Genomic DNA, 18,018 nt, shown 5'->3' with positions numbered 1-18,018 from the left:
AAGTTTAATACAGTTGGCTGGGCACGGTGGCTCACACCTGTAATCCCAGCACTTTGGGAGGCCGAGGTGGGTGGATCATGAGGTCAGGAGATCAAGATCATCCTAGCCAACATGGTGAAACCCTGTCTCTACTAAAATACAAAAAATTAGCTGGGCGTAGTGGCACGTGCCTGTAGTCCTAGCTACTCAGGAGGCTGAAGCAGAGGAATTGCTTGAACCCAGGGGGCAGAGGTTGCAGTGAGCCAAGATCATGCCACTGCACTCCATCCTGGTGACGGAGTGAGATTCCCATGTCAAAAAAAAAAGTTTAATACACTATATTTTATTCCTCTTTTACTTTATGATTTTTTTTTCTTTTAACAAACATTTTCCTTACTCCAAAGTATAAATATTTTTCTATGTGAATTACTAAGAGTTTTGAATGTTGCCTTTTATATTTGGGTCTACATTCTATTTGGAATTGATTTTTTTCTTTTTTTGTATGTGATGTGAGGAATATATTCTCTAATATTAATAGATAAGAAATTGCGCAGTCATCATATACTGACAATAGCATTGTTTCCTGACTGCTCTTCTGTGCCTAATTTGTCATAAATCAGCCGTTCATATAAGTTTTTAAGTCTGCTTCAGGATTCTCTGTTCTGTCGCATTAGTTTATTTGCAAATTACATTGTGATTTCCAAATTAACTCTGCCTTTCTGGAATAAATTCAACTTGATTATGGTATGCTATCTTTTTGGTATGTTGCTGAATTCTTTTTACACTATTTTATTTAAGAATTCTGCATTTGTGTTCATATATGAAACTGGCCTGTTATTTTAATTTTCTTGTGAAATTTGATATCAGGGTTATGCTTACCACATAACTCATACAGAATATTTGTTACATTGGCATTATTTCTTCCTTGGGATAATTCACTGGCACAGCCATCTGACCCAGGAGTTTTCTTTGTGTGAGGTTATTAATTATAGATTTAATTCTTTATAGATTGTAAAACTATTCAAGTTGTCTATTCTTCCTTTGTCAGTTTTGGAAAGTTGTATTTTTCTATTAATCTGTTCATTTTGTCTAAGTTTTCAAATTAATGGCATAAAATTACTCATATTTTTATACTATCTCTTTATTGTCTACAGAATTTGTGCTGTTGACCTTTTCATCTAAATACTCTTTGTGATTTCTCTTTTTTCTCTTAATCAATTTCACGTTGATTAAAAATGTTTTTGTTTTGTTGTGCTTATTTCTTACTGTGTTATTTCAGTCTGAGGACTCACTGCTATGTAGTGGGGAATTCTTTGCTATTTTTATTTAATTATTGCTCTCCCTCCCTTTTCTTTATTTTCTAATTCTGGAACTCCTATTAGCTATGTGTTAGAACTTTTAGGTCTAGCTTTTGTAAAATACTTTTTTTCATTCATCTCATCTTTATCTCTTCATCCATTATTCCAGTGAAATCCTCTGGTTATGCTTTCATTTTACTTACTTGATCTTTGCTTTTTTGTAGTTGTTGTTTATTAATTTCAGCCATCATACTCTTCTTTCCTGAAGGCTTTGCCACATACAGAAAGACTTTTAATACAGGTAATATAGCATTAGCTCCTTTTTACCTCTATGGATTTTTTTTTTTTTTTTTTTTTTTGTAGGTACCTACTTCTGGCCCATGGAAGGTATTCCTTTTTGTTTTCAAGTGCAGCATTATATTAGTATTTTTATGTTATTTCTCCATAATATAATTTAGGTTGGTGGTTAATAGTGTGACCTCTGGAGGCAAAGAACCATTACTCAAGCCAAGCTCTGCCTCTTTGACATGTTATTCAAACCCCCCATGTCCCATATTCCTTACATATGATAATACAGATAAAGTTAATACGTATCTCATAGATTTTGTGAGGATGAAACAAGACAGTATATGTCAAAATGCCTGTCACATAACAAGTAATCAGTAGATATTAACTCTTGTTAGTTGAATAATGGTGGCAGTAGTACATTAGTTATCATTATGTGATCAGAGTAGATGGTGGAGATTTTGCCATGTGTTTGTATTTGGCCATGCTATTTCAGCCATCTCCTCTATTACTTAAAATTGAAAATTGAGTCTAACAGACTTAGATAACTTACTACCTTTTTTCCTTTTCTACAGATGGATCCTGAGCTTGAAAAAAAACTGAAAGAGAATAAAATATCTTTAGAGTCGGAATATGAGGTACGGTATGTTAATATAGTCTCTGTCTTATAACAATCAGTTACTGGTTTTATCTGCCTTAAAATAAAAGTATTAATAGTACAGAAAAAAATTACCTTGAATATATAGTATTCGATAAACTGTATAGTCATTTGAAAAGAAAATAAAGATGGATCCATACTTAATATACTACAAATAAATAAATTCCAGATGGATGAAGAATTTAAAAGTAAAAAGCAAAATGCTAAAAGTACTAGGAGAATATAAATGGGGAATTTTGTTTGTTGTCTTGAGTCAAAAAAGCCTATTTAAATGTGATATAAAACCCAGAAGCTCTAAAAGTAAAGATTAATGGGTTCATACATACAAATTCAAAAGTTCAGACTAAAAAAATGTATATGAAGTCACAAGTTATATGAGAAATCCTACAAATATAGTTTAATCTTATCATGGCACATTAATTTACTTAAATATGAAGACCATCTCCAAATCAATGTGAAAAGTTCAACAATTCATTTGTTCAGTAAGAACATGGGAAAGCATAGCACGTAAAAGTTTTGGACAAAAGGAAATAAGTATCATTCTTAAACATATGAAGAGATGCTCAATTTATCATAATAGGAATGTCAGAGTGTAATGAGGTATCACTTTTCACCCATCTAATTAGCAAAAATCAAGGAGTTTAATAGCACACTATATTATGGGATGTGGTGAGGTGGGATGTTCTTCGTGTCTTAGAGTTTGTAATTTTTTTGACTGGATTATATTTTCCTGTTTCTTTGTATCTCTGGTCATTTTGTATCGAAAGGTAGTCATTGTGAATACTACACTGAAGAAAATTCTGAAGAGTGTTGATTTTTGTTTTAGCAGACAATTTAATTGTTGGCTAATCACCTTGAACTTCGTTTTGTGCTTTGTAGGGAAGTATCTGTTGAAGGGCTACTATCTTTCCTTGACCCTTCTCCCTTGTTGGGACTTAATCTCCAATCTGTCTCCCCAGAGAATCTTGTCAAGGCTTGGCTTGAAGCTTTGTTGGGGTGAATCTCAAGAAAATCTTATTCTCAGGCATAATTTTTACTCCTGAAGAACAGCCCTTTTGGTGTCTTAGGTGGATGTCAGCGTAGCAACAAAATGTTAAAAGAAAGTTCTCCACTGGGCCGGGCGCGGTGGCTGACGCCTGTAATCCCAGCACTTTGGGAGGCCGAGGCGGGCGGATCACGAGGTCAGGAGATCGAGACCATCCTGGCTAACACAGTGAAACCTCGTCTTTACTAAAATACAAAAAATTAGCCGGGCGCAGTGGCGGGCGCCTATAGTCCCAGCTACTCGGGAGGCTGAGGCAGGAGAATGGCGTGAACCCGGGAGGTGGAGCTTGCAGTGAGCCGAGATCGCGCCACTGTACTCCAGCCTGGGCGACAGAGCTAGACTCTGTCTCAAAAAAAAAAAAAAAAAAAAAAGAAAAGAAAAGAAAGTTCTCCACTGTGGTAGGCCTAAAAACTCCATATTCTTGACACTGTTTTTTCTCAGCATTTCTTCATGCTATTCCACACTCAAGCCTATGCCAGTTGGCTGTGAAGTGTTATTTCTTGGGTGGTTTTCTTTTTTTTTTTTTTTTTTTTTCGAGACAGAGTCTCGCTCTATCGCCCAGGCTGGAGTGCAGTGGCCAGATCTCAGCTCACTGCAAGCTCTGCCTCCCGGGTTTACGCCATTCTCCTGCCTCAGCCTCCCAAGTAGCTGGGACTATAGGCGCCCGCCACCTCGCCCGGCTAGTTTTTTGTATTTTTTAGTAGAGACGGGGTTTCACGGTGTTAGCCAGGATGGTCTCGATCTCCTGACCTCGTGATCCACCCATCTCGGCCTCCCAAAGTGCTGGGATTACAGGCTTGAGCCACCGCGCCCGGCCTTCTTGGGTGGTTTTTCTCAGCACATTTACACAGCCCATTCTTCAGCCACTGTGCATGTTTTGTAGAATTCTACAAGGAATCTCCTTCACCAAAGATCTGTAAAGACTAGACCACTTTGACATGAACTTGTTATTTAACAATTTTCTTCAATTCTGTTGAGCGTATATATATCTTTTTTTTTTTTTTTTTTTTTTTTTTTTTTTTTTTGAGACGGAGTCTCGCTCTGTAGCCCAGGCTGGAGTGCAGTTGGCTGGATCTCAGCTCCTGCAAGCTCCGCCTCCCGGGTTCACTGCCATTTCCTGCCCAGCCTCCGGAGTAGCTGGGGTACTAGCAGGCGCCCGCTAACTCGCGCCGGCTAGTTTTTTGTAATTTTAGTAGAGACGGAGGTTTCCACCGTGTCAGCCAGGATGGTCTCGATCTCCTGACCTCGTGATCCGCCCGCCTCGGGCCTACTCAACAGTGTGGGATTACAGCTTGAGCCACAGTGCCCGGCAAGCGTATAGTACTTATGTTACCTGAAGATAAGGCCATTATTCTTTAGTTAAATCTTTATAATAACTTTAGATCATTTCATAACTATACTTGAAAAATACTTTAATTCTTTTTGCATTGCTAATTAGTTGATATTTTATTCCTTCGTGTATATGTGTAATACAGACTCCTAGGTAATACTATAAGTGAACCGTATTTTCATTTTACTACATTTCCCATTGATTAAAAAAAAAATCCTGTAACTTGCTGACTTGGAGTTCTACAAGTGCCTGTACCAGTAGTTGATGCTATTGGAGATTTTGTCGGATAGATTTTCCTTCTAGTTCTTCTAGGACCTGTAGAATCTGAGAGCTGAAGAAACCATTTAGCCTATTTGGTCCAACTTTTCATTGTTTACTTATCAGAGGAGTTAATTCCCAGGTGGCTTAAATCCTTTCCAAGATATATGCTGTTAGTTTTTTTTTTTTTTTGTTAGTAAAGAGAGTAATGCTTTAGTATCCCAAGTGTCAAGGTAAATATTTATCCTTTTCCCTGTCTCTGGATATAAGCTACCTGCTGTTTTCTCACTTTTTTTTTTTTTCCTGTCTTACTCGATTAATTCTAGACAACCAAAACGCAGATATTGTAAAAGTTAATTGTCAGATGTGTCAGTAGGAGAAAGGGAAGAAACTTTATTTCCCCCTTTTTATTCCACCTTTATTTTTGGGCTTGAGAGTAGCTTCAGACTAAATGAAGTTAGGCATGATCCATAATGTAGTGCTAACTAGTGATTTCAGTTGCCCGAAGTGTTTTGCTTATGGTGCTGTAGGAAAAAGTCTTTTCATCCTTCAAACCAGACATAAGACAAATTATCTTGGTCTCTTTTCTTTTTTTATAGGAAGACTTTAGGTCTCCCATCTGTTCTTTTCTTCTTATTTCTCCATCATCCCTTGATAACCCTTTTCATCATTATCGTGGTGCTGGATCAGCCTTCAGATTTGTACTTTTGTTTTCCCAGCTTCGCCTTTTCCATTGTCCTCCTCAAAAATAAGCATGTAGATTCTTTCTGTATTTTAATAGTCTTTATGGTTAAGGTGGGTAAGATAGGCATTAACATCAAAACAAACAAGGAAAAGTTCTAAATCTTCAGATGACATTTCATCAATGATTATGTATTGTAGTTCATTTATTTGTTACAACTGTAATTGAGGACCTATCGGATACTTTCTACTCATTCTTATTCATTTGAAGTTAGTTGTGTCCTAATCAAAGCCCCAGGGCTCTTTATATTCAATATTTATACTCTTAATTTTTCTCGGTTCTATAGAAAAATAAAAGATCCAAGTTTGATGACTGGAAAAAATATCTCGAGACCACCTTGGAGAAGATCCTGACGTCCTACAAGGAAGAAAATCCGAAGCCTTACAGACTAAGACAACTTGACTCTGCTTGATTCTTTTTTCCCTTTTTTAAAAAAAAAAAAACATGTTATCACACTGGACTTCCTGAATATATAACCCCCTATCAAGTGGAAAGGAAAATTCCAGGCCCATGGAAACTTGGATATGGGTAAGTGATGACAAAATAATCTTGATAAAGGTCATTGTACAGGTTTTTATACTTCCAGCTATTCCATCTGCGGATGAAAGTAACAGTGTTGGGCCACGTATATTTTACAACTTGAAATAAAAAATGTAAATCTGCCTCCAAAACAGAGTCATGTATTCCACTCTCCAACTACCCACGTATTCCTTTTGCAATAGCCACTAGGGCATCATTTTGATATTTCATTGTGATTTCTGATTCCTAATGAGGACAGTAAAATCAAGCAGTAATTTTCTGTCAAATCTATTAGGAAAAGAAAAATCACAATCTGCTAAGAGTCTTGATTTTCTTTGTAATACCTCACATAGTATGATAATCAGCCTCCAAAGCATCACCTGATAATTACAATGATAACATGTCAAGGAAATTATATTATTTATGGTTGTCAAAAATAATTAAGTAGTGTATGATTATAAGCGGATATGACAAATTTGTTCAGTAAATCCACAGATGACTACATTTTGAGAAATACTAAGATATGCTTTATACCTTAGCATAATTTGCATGCAAAATTGCCCTCCATTGTTGTTTTGTTTTGTGTTTTAATTTGGCGTTTGCAATGATCTGATCCCTAGGCAAAAGGACAGAATTGAGGATTGTTTTGTTTTGTTTTGTTTTGTTTTTTTGTTTTGTTTTGTTTTGATTGTTTTGTTTTGATTGTTTTGTTTTGTTTTTTGAGACAGAGAGTCTCGCTCTGTTCACCCAGGCTAGAGTGCGGTGGCGCGATATGAGCTCACTGCAAGCTCCACCTCCCAGGTTCACGCCATTCTCCTGCCTTAGCCTCCCGAGTAGCTGGGACTACAGGCACATGCCGTCACATTCGGCTAATTTTTTGTATTTTTAGTAGAGATGGGGTTTCACCATGTTAGCCAGGATGGTCTCCATCTCTTGCCCTCGTGATCCGCCCACCTCGGCCTCCCAAAGTGCTGGGATTACAGGCATAAGCCACCGCGCCTGGCTGAAAGTTAAGTTGTTTTGAACTCATTTTCTCCTTTTTACCCCTGTCTTTATCAGCTTCTACCTTCTGGTTTCATGCTGAGTTCTAGTTGCCTAAAGTCTCCGTTGAAACACTCCCCTTATAATTGCCATAAAATCATAAATCCACTCCACCTTTCTCCTCCTAGTCAAAATTTGTATTCTTTTCAGCAAGTTGGTTTTAACAAAAAGTAAATTAAGTTGATTATCTAGTGATAATAATTTGTGATAGACATGATTCATAAGATAGTTATCTGGGGGAGCAATTGGATTTCATAGGAGAAAAAAGAGTCTCTGCTTATTATTCACTCATTAAACAAGTCACTCATAAAAGGATCATTGATGTAAACGTAAAATAAGTATAAAACTTTTAGGAAAAAACACAGGAGAAAGGCTTCAACTTACTGAATAGCTCTTACCAAAGAATATTCATAAAAGAAAAACTTGACAAATTGACACATCAATGTTACAAACTTTTGTTTGCCAAAGGCCCTGTTAAAAGGATGAAAAATGTAGAGACTGAGAGAAAATACATGTAAACCACATATCTGGCAAAAGACTCATATCTGGAATAAATAACTCTGTAAGCTCAGTTAAAAAAAATCCAATTGGAAAATGGGCAAAAAACATAGAGACATTTCACTGCAGAGGATACACTGATGGCAAATTAGCTCTGAAAAGAATGTTTGACATCACTATGAAGGAAATGCAGTTTTAGACTACACTGAGATCACTACACATCTATTAGAATACCTAAAAAAAAAAATTAGTGACAGTATGAAATGCTGGCAAGGATGTGGAGAAATGAAATCTCTAATACATTGGTGGTATCATGTAATATGGTACAACTCGTCTAGAAAATTGGCAGTTTCTTTAAAAGCATAAGGGAATTCTGGTTTCCAGTTTGACATGTAAAAAGTTTGAAAAATTTAATTCCCATCATAGCAAAGAAAAAAGCTGAACAACTAAACTCTTACTTTGAGTTGAAGTCACAGAACAAACCACCACCCTGAAAACTGGAGACACAGGCAGGTGCAGAAAATCATAGTTTACCTGGAGGAGCACCTGCCCAGAAACCACCACTGGAGCCAGCATTGGGTAGGAATACCTAAAGGTAATTGAATACTTCCCGGAGGCTGATCGTGGACTAATTGAGAGAAAAATCTCTTAAGAGAAGGCCAAGCCGTGTGTGGATTGGAGAAGGGACACTTGTGAGTTTTACCTCTAAGAGTCCCACCTGATTTTCATAATGAATATCAGAGAAAAATCACCTTGTGCTCCTAGCAGGTGTAGGTGAAAGTAACTATTCTGAAATATGCCCAGAGAATTCTGTTTTCTTTAATGTAAGCCTGGCCCCAAAGTAAACTCTTGCTAGAACCTAATCACATTGGGTTTTACCAGTGCCTAGCCAACTGGAGGAAGGGGAATAACCACTCCAGCCTCCTCCAACCTTCCTGTTTTACTAAATGGGGGTGAGGAGACTGAAAAACACTTGTGAATGTTCAGTCCGGGGACCTAGGCTTACTAAGAAGCCTAATCATAGGACTTACAGAATGCTCCCTACCGCATATATTACCACCACATCACTGAAGGCCTATTCACTCGAGTTCGTTTTACCCAGTACATCATGTCCAACATTCAACAAAATGAAAGACAAAAGCACAGTTTGAAGAGACAAAACAAGCATAAGAATCAGATTCAGACATGGCAGGGATATTGCAATGATCACACTGGGAATTTAAAATATGATTAATATGCTAAGAGCACTGAAGGAAAAAGTGTACAATGTGCAAGAACAAATGGGCAATAAAAGCAAAGAAGTGGAGAATTAAAAGGAAATTCTTGCATTAAAAACCTAACAAGTGAACAGTGCCTTTGATGAGGTCATCAACAGAGTGGACAGAACTGAAGAAAGAGGGAGAAAAGTACATATAGTATGTTAACACTAATCAAAAGAAAGTTTGAGTAGTTGTATTGATCTCAGACAAATCAGACTTCAGAGCACTGAAAATCATGGAAGAAGACAGGCATTACATAATGATAAAGGGGATCCATTCTCTCCAAGAAGACAAAATTCTTAATGTATATACATCAAACAAAGCAGCAAAATACATGAGCAAAAACTGGTAGAGATGCAAATATATGAGAAATATATGAATAGACTTAAAGAGACTTAATCAATCCTCTTATCAGCAATTGACAAATCAAGTAGGCAGAAAATCATTGAGGACATAGTTGAAGCGCACCATCAATCAGCTGTATCTAATTGACATCTAAAGCATACTCCACAACAACAGAATAGGCATTCTTCTTAAGTTCAGAAACATTCATCAAGACAGACAACCACATAACACAGCTCAACAGATTTGAAAGAATAAAAATCATACAAAGTATGCCCTCAGACTGTTACGGAATTAAACTAGAAATCAATGACAGAAGGATAGCTAGAAAATTCCAAAGTACTCGTAGATTAAACAACACTCTTCTAAATAACACATGTGTAATGAAATGTAAAGAAATTAAAGATATTTTGCACTAAATGAAATAGAAAATAAACCTTACCAAATCTGTTGGATGCAGCAAAAGAGGTGCTTTGAAGGAAGTTTATAGAATTGAATGTGTTTAATAGAAAAAAGAATATATACATTAGAGATAGGGTCTTGCTCTGTTACCTAGGCTGGAGTCCAATGCCACAATCATAGCTCACTGTAGTTTCAAACTCCTTGGCTCAAGCAGTCCTCCTGCTCATCCTCACTGGTCATTACAGAAATGCAAATCAAAACCACAATGAGATACCATCTCATGCCAGTTAGAATGGCGATCATTAAAAAGTCAGGAAACTACAGATGCTGGGAACATCACACACCAGAGCCTGTTGGGGGGTGGAGGGCTAGGGGAAGGATAGCATTAGGAGAAATACCTAAAGTAGATGATGGGTTGACAGGTGCAGCAAACCTCCATGGCATGTGTATACCTATGTAACAAACCTGATAAAAACCAGCAATGTGGAAAGGATTCCCTATTTAATAAATAGTGCTGGGAAAACTGGCTAGCCATGTGCAGAAAACAAACCCCTTTCTTACACTTTATACAAAAATTAAGTTAGGATGGATTAAAGACTTAAATATAAGACCTAAAACCATACAAACCCTAGAAGAAAACCTAGGCAATACCATTCAGGTGTAGGCATGGGCAAAGATTTCATGTCTAAAATACCAAAAGCAATGGCAACAAAAGCCAAAATTGACAAATGGGATCTAATCAAACTAAAGAGCTTCTGCACCACAAAAGAAACGATCATCAGAGTGAACAGGCAACCTACAGAATGGGAGAATATTTTTGCAATCTATCCATCTGACAAAGGGCTAATATCCAGAATCTACAAAAAACGTAAATTTACAAGGAAAAAACAACTCCATCAAAAAGTGGGTGAAGGTTATGAACAGACACTTCTCAAAAGACATTTATCCAGACAAACATGAAAAAAAGCTCAATCATCACTGGTCATTAGAGAAATGCAAATCAAACCACAATGAAAACCATCCTCACACCAGTTAGAATGGCAATCATTAAAAAGTCAGGAAACTACAGATGGTGGAGAGCATGTGGAGTAAATAGGAAACACTTACACTCTTGGTGGGAGTATAAATTAGTTCAACCATTGTGGAAGACAGCGTGGTGAATCCTCAAGGATCTAGAACCAGAAATACAATTTGACGCCAGTAAATCCTATTATTGGGTATATACCCAAAGGATTATAAATCATTCCACTATGAAGCCATATGCACACATATGTTTATTGCGGCACTGTTCACAATAGCAGTAGACTTGGAACCAACCCAAATGCCCATCAGTGATAGACTGGATAAAGAAAATGTGGCACATATACACCATGGAATACTATGCAGCCATAAAAAAGGATGAGTTCATATCCTTTGCAGGGACATGGATGAAGCTGGGAACCATCATTCTCAGCAAACTAACACAGAGACAGAAAACCATCACATTCTCACTCGTAAGTGGGAGTTGAACAATGAGAATACATGGACACAGGGAGGGGAACATCACACACTGGGGCCTGTTGGCAGGTGGAGGGCTAGGGAAGGGATAGCATTAGGACAAATACCTAATGTAGATGACGGGTTGATGGGTGCAGCAAACCACCATGGCACATGTATACCTATGTAACAAACCTGCACGTTCTGCAGAACTTAAAGTGTATATATATATACTTTAAGAGTATATATACTCATATATATGAGTAATATGTATATATTACTCTTAAAACTATCAAATAAGAAATAAAGACAAAATTACAACAAATATTGAAGAGTCTTTAGGATATGTTGCAAATATGAATACATACGCCACTAATCATCTCCACGTGAGCAGTTCCTCTCCAGTAAATTTACATTGCAGTAAAAAGTGATGTTGTACAGTTCTCACATATTTTTTCATCATGTTTACTGCAATACCATAAACCTTGAATAACACCATGGGACCCATGCAGAGTGCCACTAATGATGTTCAAAGTGCTCCAAGAAGCAGATAAAAGTCATGACATTATAATAAAAAGTTGAAATGCTTGATATGTACCATAGATTGAGGTCTGCAGCTGCAGTTGCCCACAATTTCAACAGACATGACTCCAGCATAAGGGCCTTTGTAAAAAAGAAAGAAAAGAAAAAGAAAAAAAGAAAAGAAAATTTGTGAAGTCATCACTGCAGCTATGCCAGCAGATGTGAAAACCTTACACTTTTTGCAAACTGTCTTTTCATCTCATTTTGAAAATGCAGCTTTTATGTGGGTGCTGGGTTGCTATAAGAAAGGTATACCTATAGACTAATATGAGTCAAGAGAAAGTGAAGTCATTATATGACAAAGCAAAAGGAAGGTGAAGAATCTAAAGCTGAAGAATTTAATGCCTGCAAAGGATAGTTTGATAATTTCATAAAGATGTTTGGCTTTAAAAAAAAAAAAAAAGAAAAGAAAAAACGTCACTCCAGCCTGGCCAATATGGTGAAACCCTGTCTCTACCAAAAATACAAAAATTAGCTGGATATGGTGGCGGGCACCTGTAGTCCCAGCTACTCGGGAGGCTGAGGCAGAAAAATCGCTTGAACCCAGGTAGCAGACGTTGCAGTGAGCTGAGATCGTGCCACTGCACGCCAGCCTGGGCGACAGAGCGAGACGCCGTCTCAAAAAGACAAACAAACAAACAAACAAACAAAAAAACACTCATTCATAAGTGTGAAAGTACACTGGGAGTTTCCTTATTTGCCACTTGACTGTCCTAATCATACTGCAGCAAAGAGGTAGAGATATGAGAAATAGTGCTCCAACCCTACTGGTCAGTTTCATAAGAGGCATCAGCTTAGAACTGGGTGTTTCATGGAGTATAAAGGGTAGAACTGAGTGTTGGCATATCATTTGATTCAATGGGGCCTAAAAAGCAGGGCAGTTGGGAAACGGAGTTTGTATAGACGTAGTCAAATTGTCGCCTTCTTCTGGACTTCATTTTCTCTTAACTGTACAATAGAAGGTGGGGTAGTAAACACCTATAGGAGTGGCATTAGGATATGGTAAGACTGTAAGCACAAGGGCAGGGAATGTTTCTTTGAAATGTTCTGCCTCATTTCTCCTCCTCTCCTCTCTCTCTACCACAACAGCAAAGCTGAACTGGCCTGATGTGGAAGGTATTTTTATTGGGCTTTCCAAGATTCTGGTAATGTATTAACCTTTCAGTGTAAGATGTGGATTTCTTTTGCTTTGAAAGTCCATGAGAACATTTACATTTACAATCCAGTTAATTGGTTGTTTTCTACCACTGTCTTTGAGTTGCCCACCGTAAAAAAATTTACTCCAACACAAAGTATTAGTAATCAATGTAACATTTACTAATAATTTCATAGGGAAGAGAGGAGATGGTTTATACTGTACCACACAAGAAGTAACTCAAGAAATCCCCCTATTGACTGAATGTGGTGGCTCACACCTCTAATCTAGCACTTCGGGAGGCTGAAGCAGGTGAATGACTTGAGGTCAGGAGTTCAAGACCAGCCTGGCCAACACAGTGAAATCCTGTCTCTACTAAAAATACAAATTAGCGCTCATGCCTATAATCCCAACACTTTGGGAGGCCGAGGCTGGCAGATCGCCTGTGGTCAGGAGTTCAAGACCAACCTGGCTAACGTGGTGAAACCCTGTCTCTACTAAAAGTGTAAAAATTGACTGGGCGTGGTGGTAGCCGGGTGCCTGTAATCCCAGCTACTTGGGAGGCTAAGGCAGGAGAATCGCTTGAACCTGGGAGGTGGAGGTTGCAGTAAGCCAAGATGATACCACTGCACTCCAGCTTGGGCGACAAGAGCGAGACTTTGTCTCAGAAAACAAAACAAAACAAAACCATAGTCAGGTTTGGTGGTGGGTACCACAGAGGCTGAGGCAGGAGAATCGCTTGAACCTGGGAGGCGGAGGCTGTGGTAAGCAAGCCAAGATTGCCCCACTGCACTCCAGGCTGGGTGACAGCGCAAGACTCTGTCTCAAAAAAAAAAAAAAAAAAAAAAAAAGTTCTTATCAAAATGTCACACCTAAAATAATATTTTAATAACATTACTCAGTAGCCTATTCAATTAGTAGCAATAAATTCTGTGTGGGTGGAAGGAGCAATCTAAATAATATTTTTATACATCTCTTTTCTGCCAACAGTGAAGTTCAGTGGAAAACCATGCAAACTGGTAGCCCTGAATTGGACTCTGGACTTTGTCACTTACAAACTGTGTAATCTTACACAAATTACCTAACCTCTTTGAGTTCCAGTTGCCTCATCTGCAAACTGCAGTTTTGTGACTGTGTCAACAGTTACGTGACTGAGTGAGGTATGCATGGAACTCAACGAAGAGACAGGAAAGAAAAGATAGTTATTAAAGGAGTAGTTATTGATCAGTACAAGGAAAATAGTCTGCTTATAGATGATAGATTGTTCTATAAGCATTGCTTCATATAATACAGTTTTTAAAAAAAAATTTCTGGTTTTCTGCCTTTTGAAACTTAAACAATGTTTAGCCTACTGTAATCATTACTAGAATAATAGAAGGAGAGTGGACAAAAGGCTTCTGAAATAGGACTTTCAGGTGGACGACATTTGTATGCATTCCTTTTGTGAGAGTGGAGACCAGATTTTGAGGATAGACTTTGGTCTATGATACTCCCAACGGAAATGATCCTGGTCTGGGCAAGCCTTCAGGAGTCACTGCTCACTCCACAAGAGGGTGCACAAAGGCCACACAATACTGAGTTTTGAAGCCAGAACTCTTAGGTGATGTCCAACTTTCGCTAGGGCCTTGTCCTCCGCAGGGAGTCCCACAATCAAGAATCCTGATTTGTTCTCTCTGCATTTTCCCTTTAGATGCTGTGAGGCCAGAAGATTCCTGGCTGGCTGAATTGGCTACTCCAGCTACTGTATCCTCTTTGTGCAGAGCTGCCTCCCTCAGCGGTGTCTGATGCCTGTGGTCCAGCAGAGCCTCACAAACCCTGGACCCCAAAGGAACTGCTCAGGAACCCTGAGGAACTGCTAACCACCTGTGTCTGAGCTGGGCTCTTCTGTCTTCTTTCAGCTATTTCCTCCTGCCTTCATCCTTTTTGCTCAGTTTTCTCCGATTCCTTCTCAGCTCCCTTTTCCTTACCCAGGTATATCAACCACAAGAAACCAGGGCTCCCCTGCATCAGATGTCTCTAGGCAGTAATAATAAAATCCTCCTGCTGGTCCCTTGGACTGCCTGCTTCACAGACATACTGATACAAAACACACACACACACCAGCTACAAATCCTCCTGCTGGTCCCTTGGACTGCCTCCTTCACAGAAATACTGATACAAAGACACAAACATATACACACATGCGCGCGCACACACACACGTGCGCGCTAATCCCTCCACAGTGGCCGGTGCGTGGGAAGGGGCCACCTGGGACAGCAGCCCTGGGAGGCAGCTGTGAGGCCTGACCTCAGCATAAGTCTCAAGTCTGTGCCACACCTGAAAGGGGCATATTTACTCCCATGACCGAGGATACAATGTCAAATAGCATTGCCCCAGACCTGGGCAGTCTCTTTGGGGCCAAAGTTCTCTTCAGGTTCTGGGAAAACAAGGTAAGAAACTCCAAAGCCAACGCTGTCCACTGTGTGTGAGAAGATGCCCAGCTTCCAGAAATCCTAGCACTCTGCTGGCAAAGGCCCTGCAGTAAGATTCTTCCAGGCTTGTTTGATGATTTTCATGGCAGGGAGTCTAGGCGAGCAGACTAATTCAATTGTTATATAACTCTGTTTAAACACACAGAAAAAAGAATCTTGACAAAACCCTCTTAGTTGGACTTCACAACACTGTGAAGCACAAACTCCCCCAAGAGCAGCCTTGTCTGCCCTACCTGCTAGATTCCCCTTCCCATCTCATCAAGGCAAGGCAAAAACCACTACAGTTGTCACCTCTCTTCTCTCCCTTTGCTATGCTGTATTAATTGCTTTTAACGGGAGCTTTCTCTGAAGTTCGGATATGTGAAGGTCCAAGAGGCCTGTACTATACCATTCCTTGAGCTCAGGACACAGTTCCTGATGTGGCTCAGAAAATATACTAGACCCTACAGTTCGCTAGGAAAAAAAAATCTAGGTTATCAATTTCCCCCAGATAATAATCTCAGCTTTTCCTACAACAGATACAGGGCCTATTTTTATTAAAGAATGAGAATTACAAAATGGGAAATTGAGAAAGAAACTTAGAGATCATCCATCCTAGACCAAGGGTCTCACTTTACAGAAGGCAAAGATGAGGCCAGAAAAGAGAGGTGACTTGCCTGAGGTCACACAGCTGGTTGGTGGAAGATTCTGGGCTGAAATCCAGTTACCCTGATTACCAGGTGAAGACAGTCCTGTTCACCTCAGTTTAAAGCATTGTGTAGAAGCCAGTTAATTTTTTTCCAATAAAGTCTGCATGTCTCTATTTGTGAATGTGGGTGAGAATATGAGGCCCTAGAAGAGGTACAATATCTCTGGAATTTACCAATGCTTGGCAGGTGGCAGGTACATGCTAAGAAAATATTTATTGAATGAATGGATGGACCTGTGGGAACACAGAGAAAGGGAGTGGATATATGCCTAATATTACCCATGACTCAAGACTCAACAAAAGCAGACAAATCAGGGACATACAGATATTAGGAGTATGTTTTTCCACTGGATATGAAGCCTGAGTGAGGGAAGGGAGTATCTATTTATAAGTGATGTCTGAAAGCATCAGGTGTGCTGAGTCCAGTCTGTGACCCCAGGATTGGACTTAACTTCCTTGGGCTCCATTTCCTAATCTTCCTTAACATTAAGTAACTAGAGTGTATCTCCCAGATTGTCCCAGATCTATGTCAGGCCACAGGCCTCAAGGAGGGAATGGATTTCATAGGAAAGTCATCTTATCTTGCGATGGTGTGCTCTTTGGGTAGTAGGTCCCCGTAGTGGATAGAAGGCCAGCATTTCCACCTCTTAGCCTCTAACACATCTACTCCCAATCCCAAGCTTCATTTCTCCCTTTCCTCTGTTCACAAGAGTTCATTCTCTGGACTGATAACTTGGAAGGGAGATGCAGGATTCAGTTTTGAATTGCTTGTATCTTATGAAACAATCTTGGTATAACAAGTGAACTATTTAAATTTTTAGCACCTATCTGGCCATTTATTTCATTTCATATACCAGTCCATATCCGGTAACAAAGTATTGAAATCCTGTAACAATTTATTCTTCTCTTATCTGCTATAGAAAATGTCTCCCCAGTCTCTGCCAAAGAAGCTGGTTACTTAAATTGCATTTCATACTTCCCTCCCTGGACCACCCACCACCACTTAGGAATACATCTGCCGCAAAGCTCCAGCGCTGCTGCATCAGATAGATAAAAGGCAGAGGGAATGGACTAGAAGAGGAGGGCCAGCATAAAATGGCCCCTCTCTTTTGGGTATTAGGTTCCAGACACTTGACAGGTACCCTAAGGATTGCTGGGCAGATTCTGCTACTTTCAGTATCAAGGAGCAGGCTTGGCCTGGGTCCATAATGCCTACAATGAGGAATTTCTACCATCATGGCTGGAAAGCATCTCAGGTGCTGAGCCAAATTATACTGTGTTTCTCTAGACATGGGAATTAACTGGTGCTAAAGTCTTACCTTTGAAAAATAAAAACCAGATGAACTACAAGGTCAGATACTCCCACACTGCCGTAATATGCACTGAATTTTGTATGCAGAATGGGTTAACTTAAGTTCTCTATGATCTTATCACTTAACGGATAACATGCTTGTGAACCCCAAAAATCTGAGATAGGTCTCAGCTAATTAGGAAGTTTATTTTGCCAAGGTTGAGGATGCGTGCCCATGACACAGCCTCAGGAGGTCCTGAAGACATTTGTCAAAGGTGGAAAGAGCACAGTTTGGTTTTATAAATTCTAGGGAGACATGAGATATCAATCAACACATGCAAGATGAACACTGGCTCGGTCTGGAAAGGTGGAACAACTCAAAGCAAAGGCAGGAGGACCCGAAGTGGGGAGGGGACTTCCAGGTCATAGGCAGATAAGAGACAAATGGTTGCATTCTTTTGATTTTCTGATTAGCCTCTCTAAAGAAGGCAACCAGATATACATTTATCTCAGTGAGCAGAGGGGTGACTTTGAATAGAACGGGAGGCAGGTTGGCCCTAAGCAGTTCCCAGCTTGACTTTTCCCTTTAGCTTAGTGATTTGGGGGCCCCAATATTTATTTTCCTTTTACATTTCCCCCTTTTTAAAAAAAATCTTTTGGAGAAAGCATTTTAGAAGAAAATGAGTCTCTGGTCTCACATTTTGTCTGATCTTTCATGT

General features: G+C 39.2%; 1 protein-coding gene across 1 annotated transcript in view; it reads left to right on the top strand.

Annotated features, from left to right (window-relative positions):
- COX16 (cytochrome c oxidase assembly factor COX16) overlaps positions 1-5,997 on the top strand; it is a 32,241-nt gene extending 26,244 nt beyond the window's left edge. Inside the window, 3 exon segments of the mRNA XM_017882753.1 lie at positions 2,138-2,200; positions 5,882-5,912; positions 5,915-5,997. Of these exon segments, the coding sequence (XP_017738242.1) occupies positions 2,138-2,200; positions 5,882-5,912; positions 5,915-5,997 (177 nt within the window).
- Positions 5,998-18,018: the final 12,021 nt, after the last annotated feature.

The sequence above is a fragment of the Rhinopithecus bieti genome, unplaced genomic scaffold (assembly GCF_001698545.2).
Source record: "Rhinopithecus bieti isolate Rb0 unplaced genomic scaffold, ASM169854v2 scaffold_13259, whole genome shotgun sequence".
Classification (NCBI taxonomy): Eukaryota; Metazoa; Chordata; class Mammalia; order Primates; family Cercopithecidae; genus Rhinopithecus; species Rhinopithecus bieti.
The sequence above is the reverse complement of the archived record's forward strand: the minus strand, read 5'-3'. Positions and strand labels throughout refer to the sequence as shown.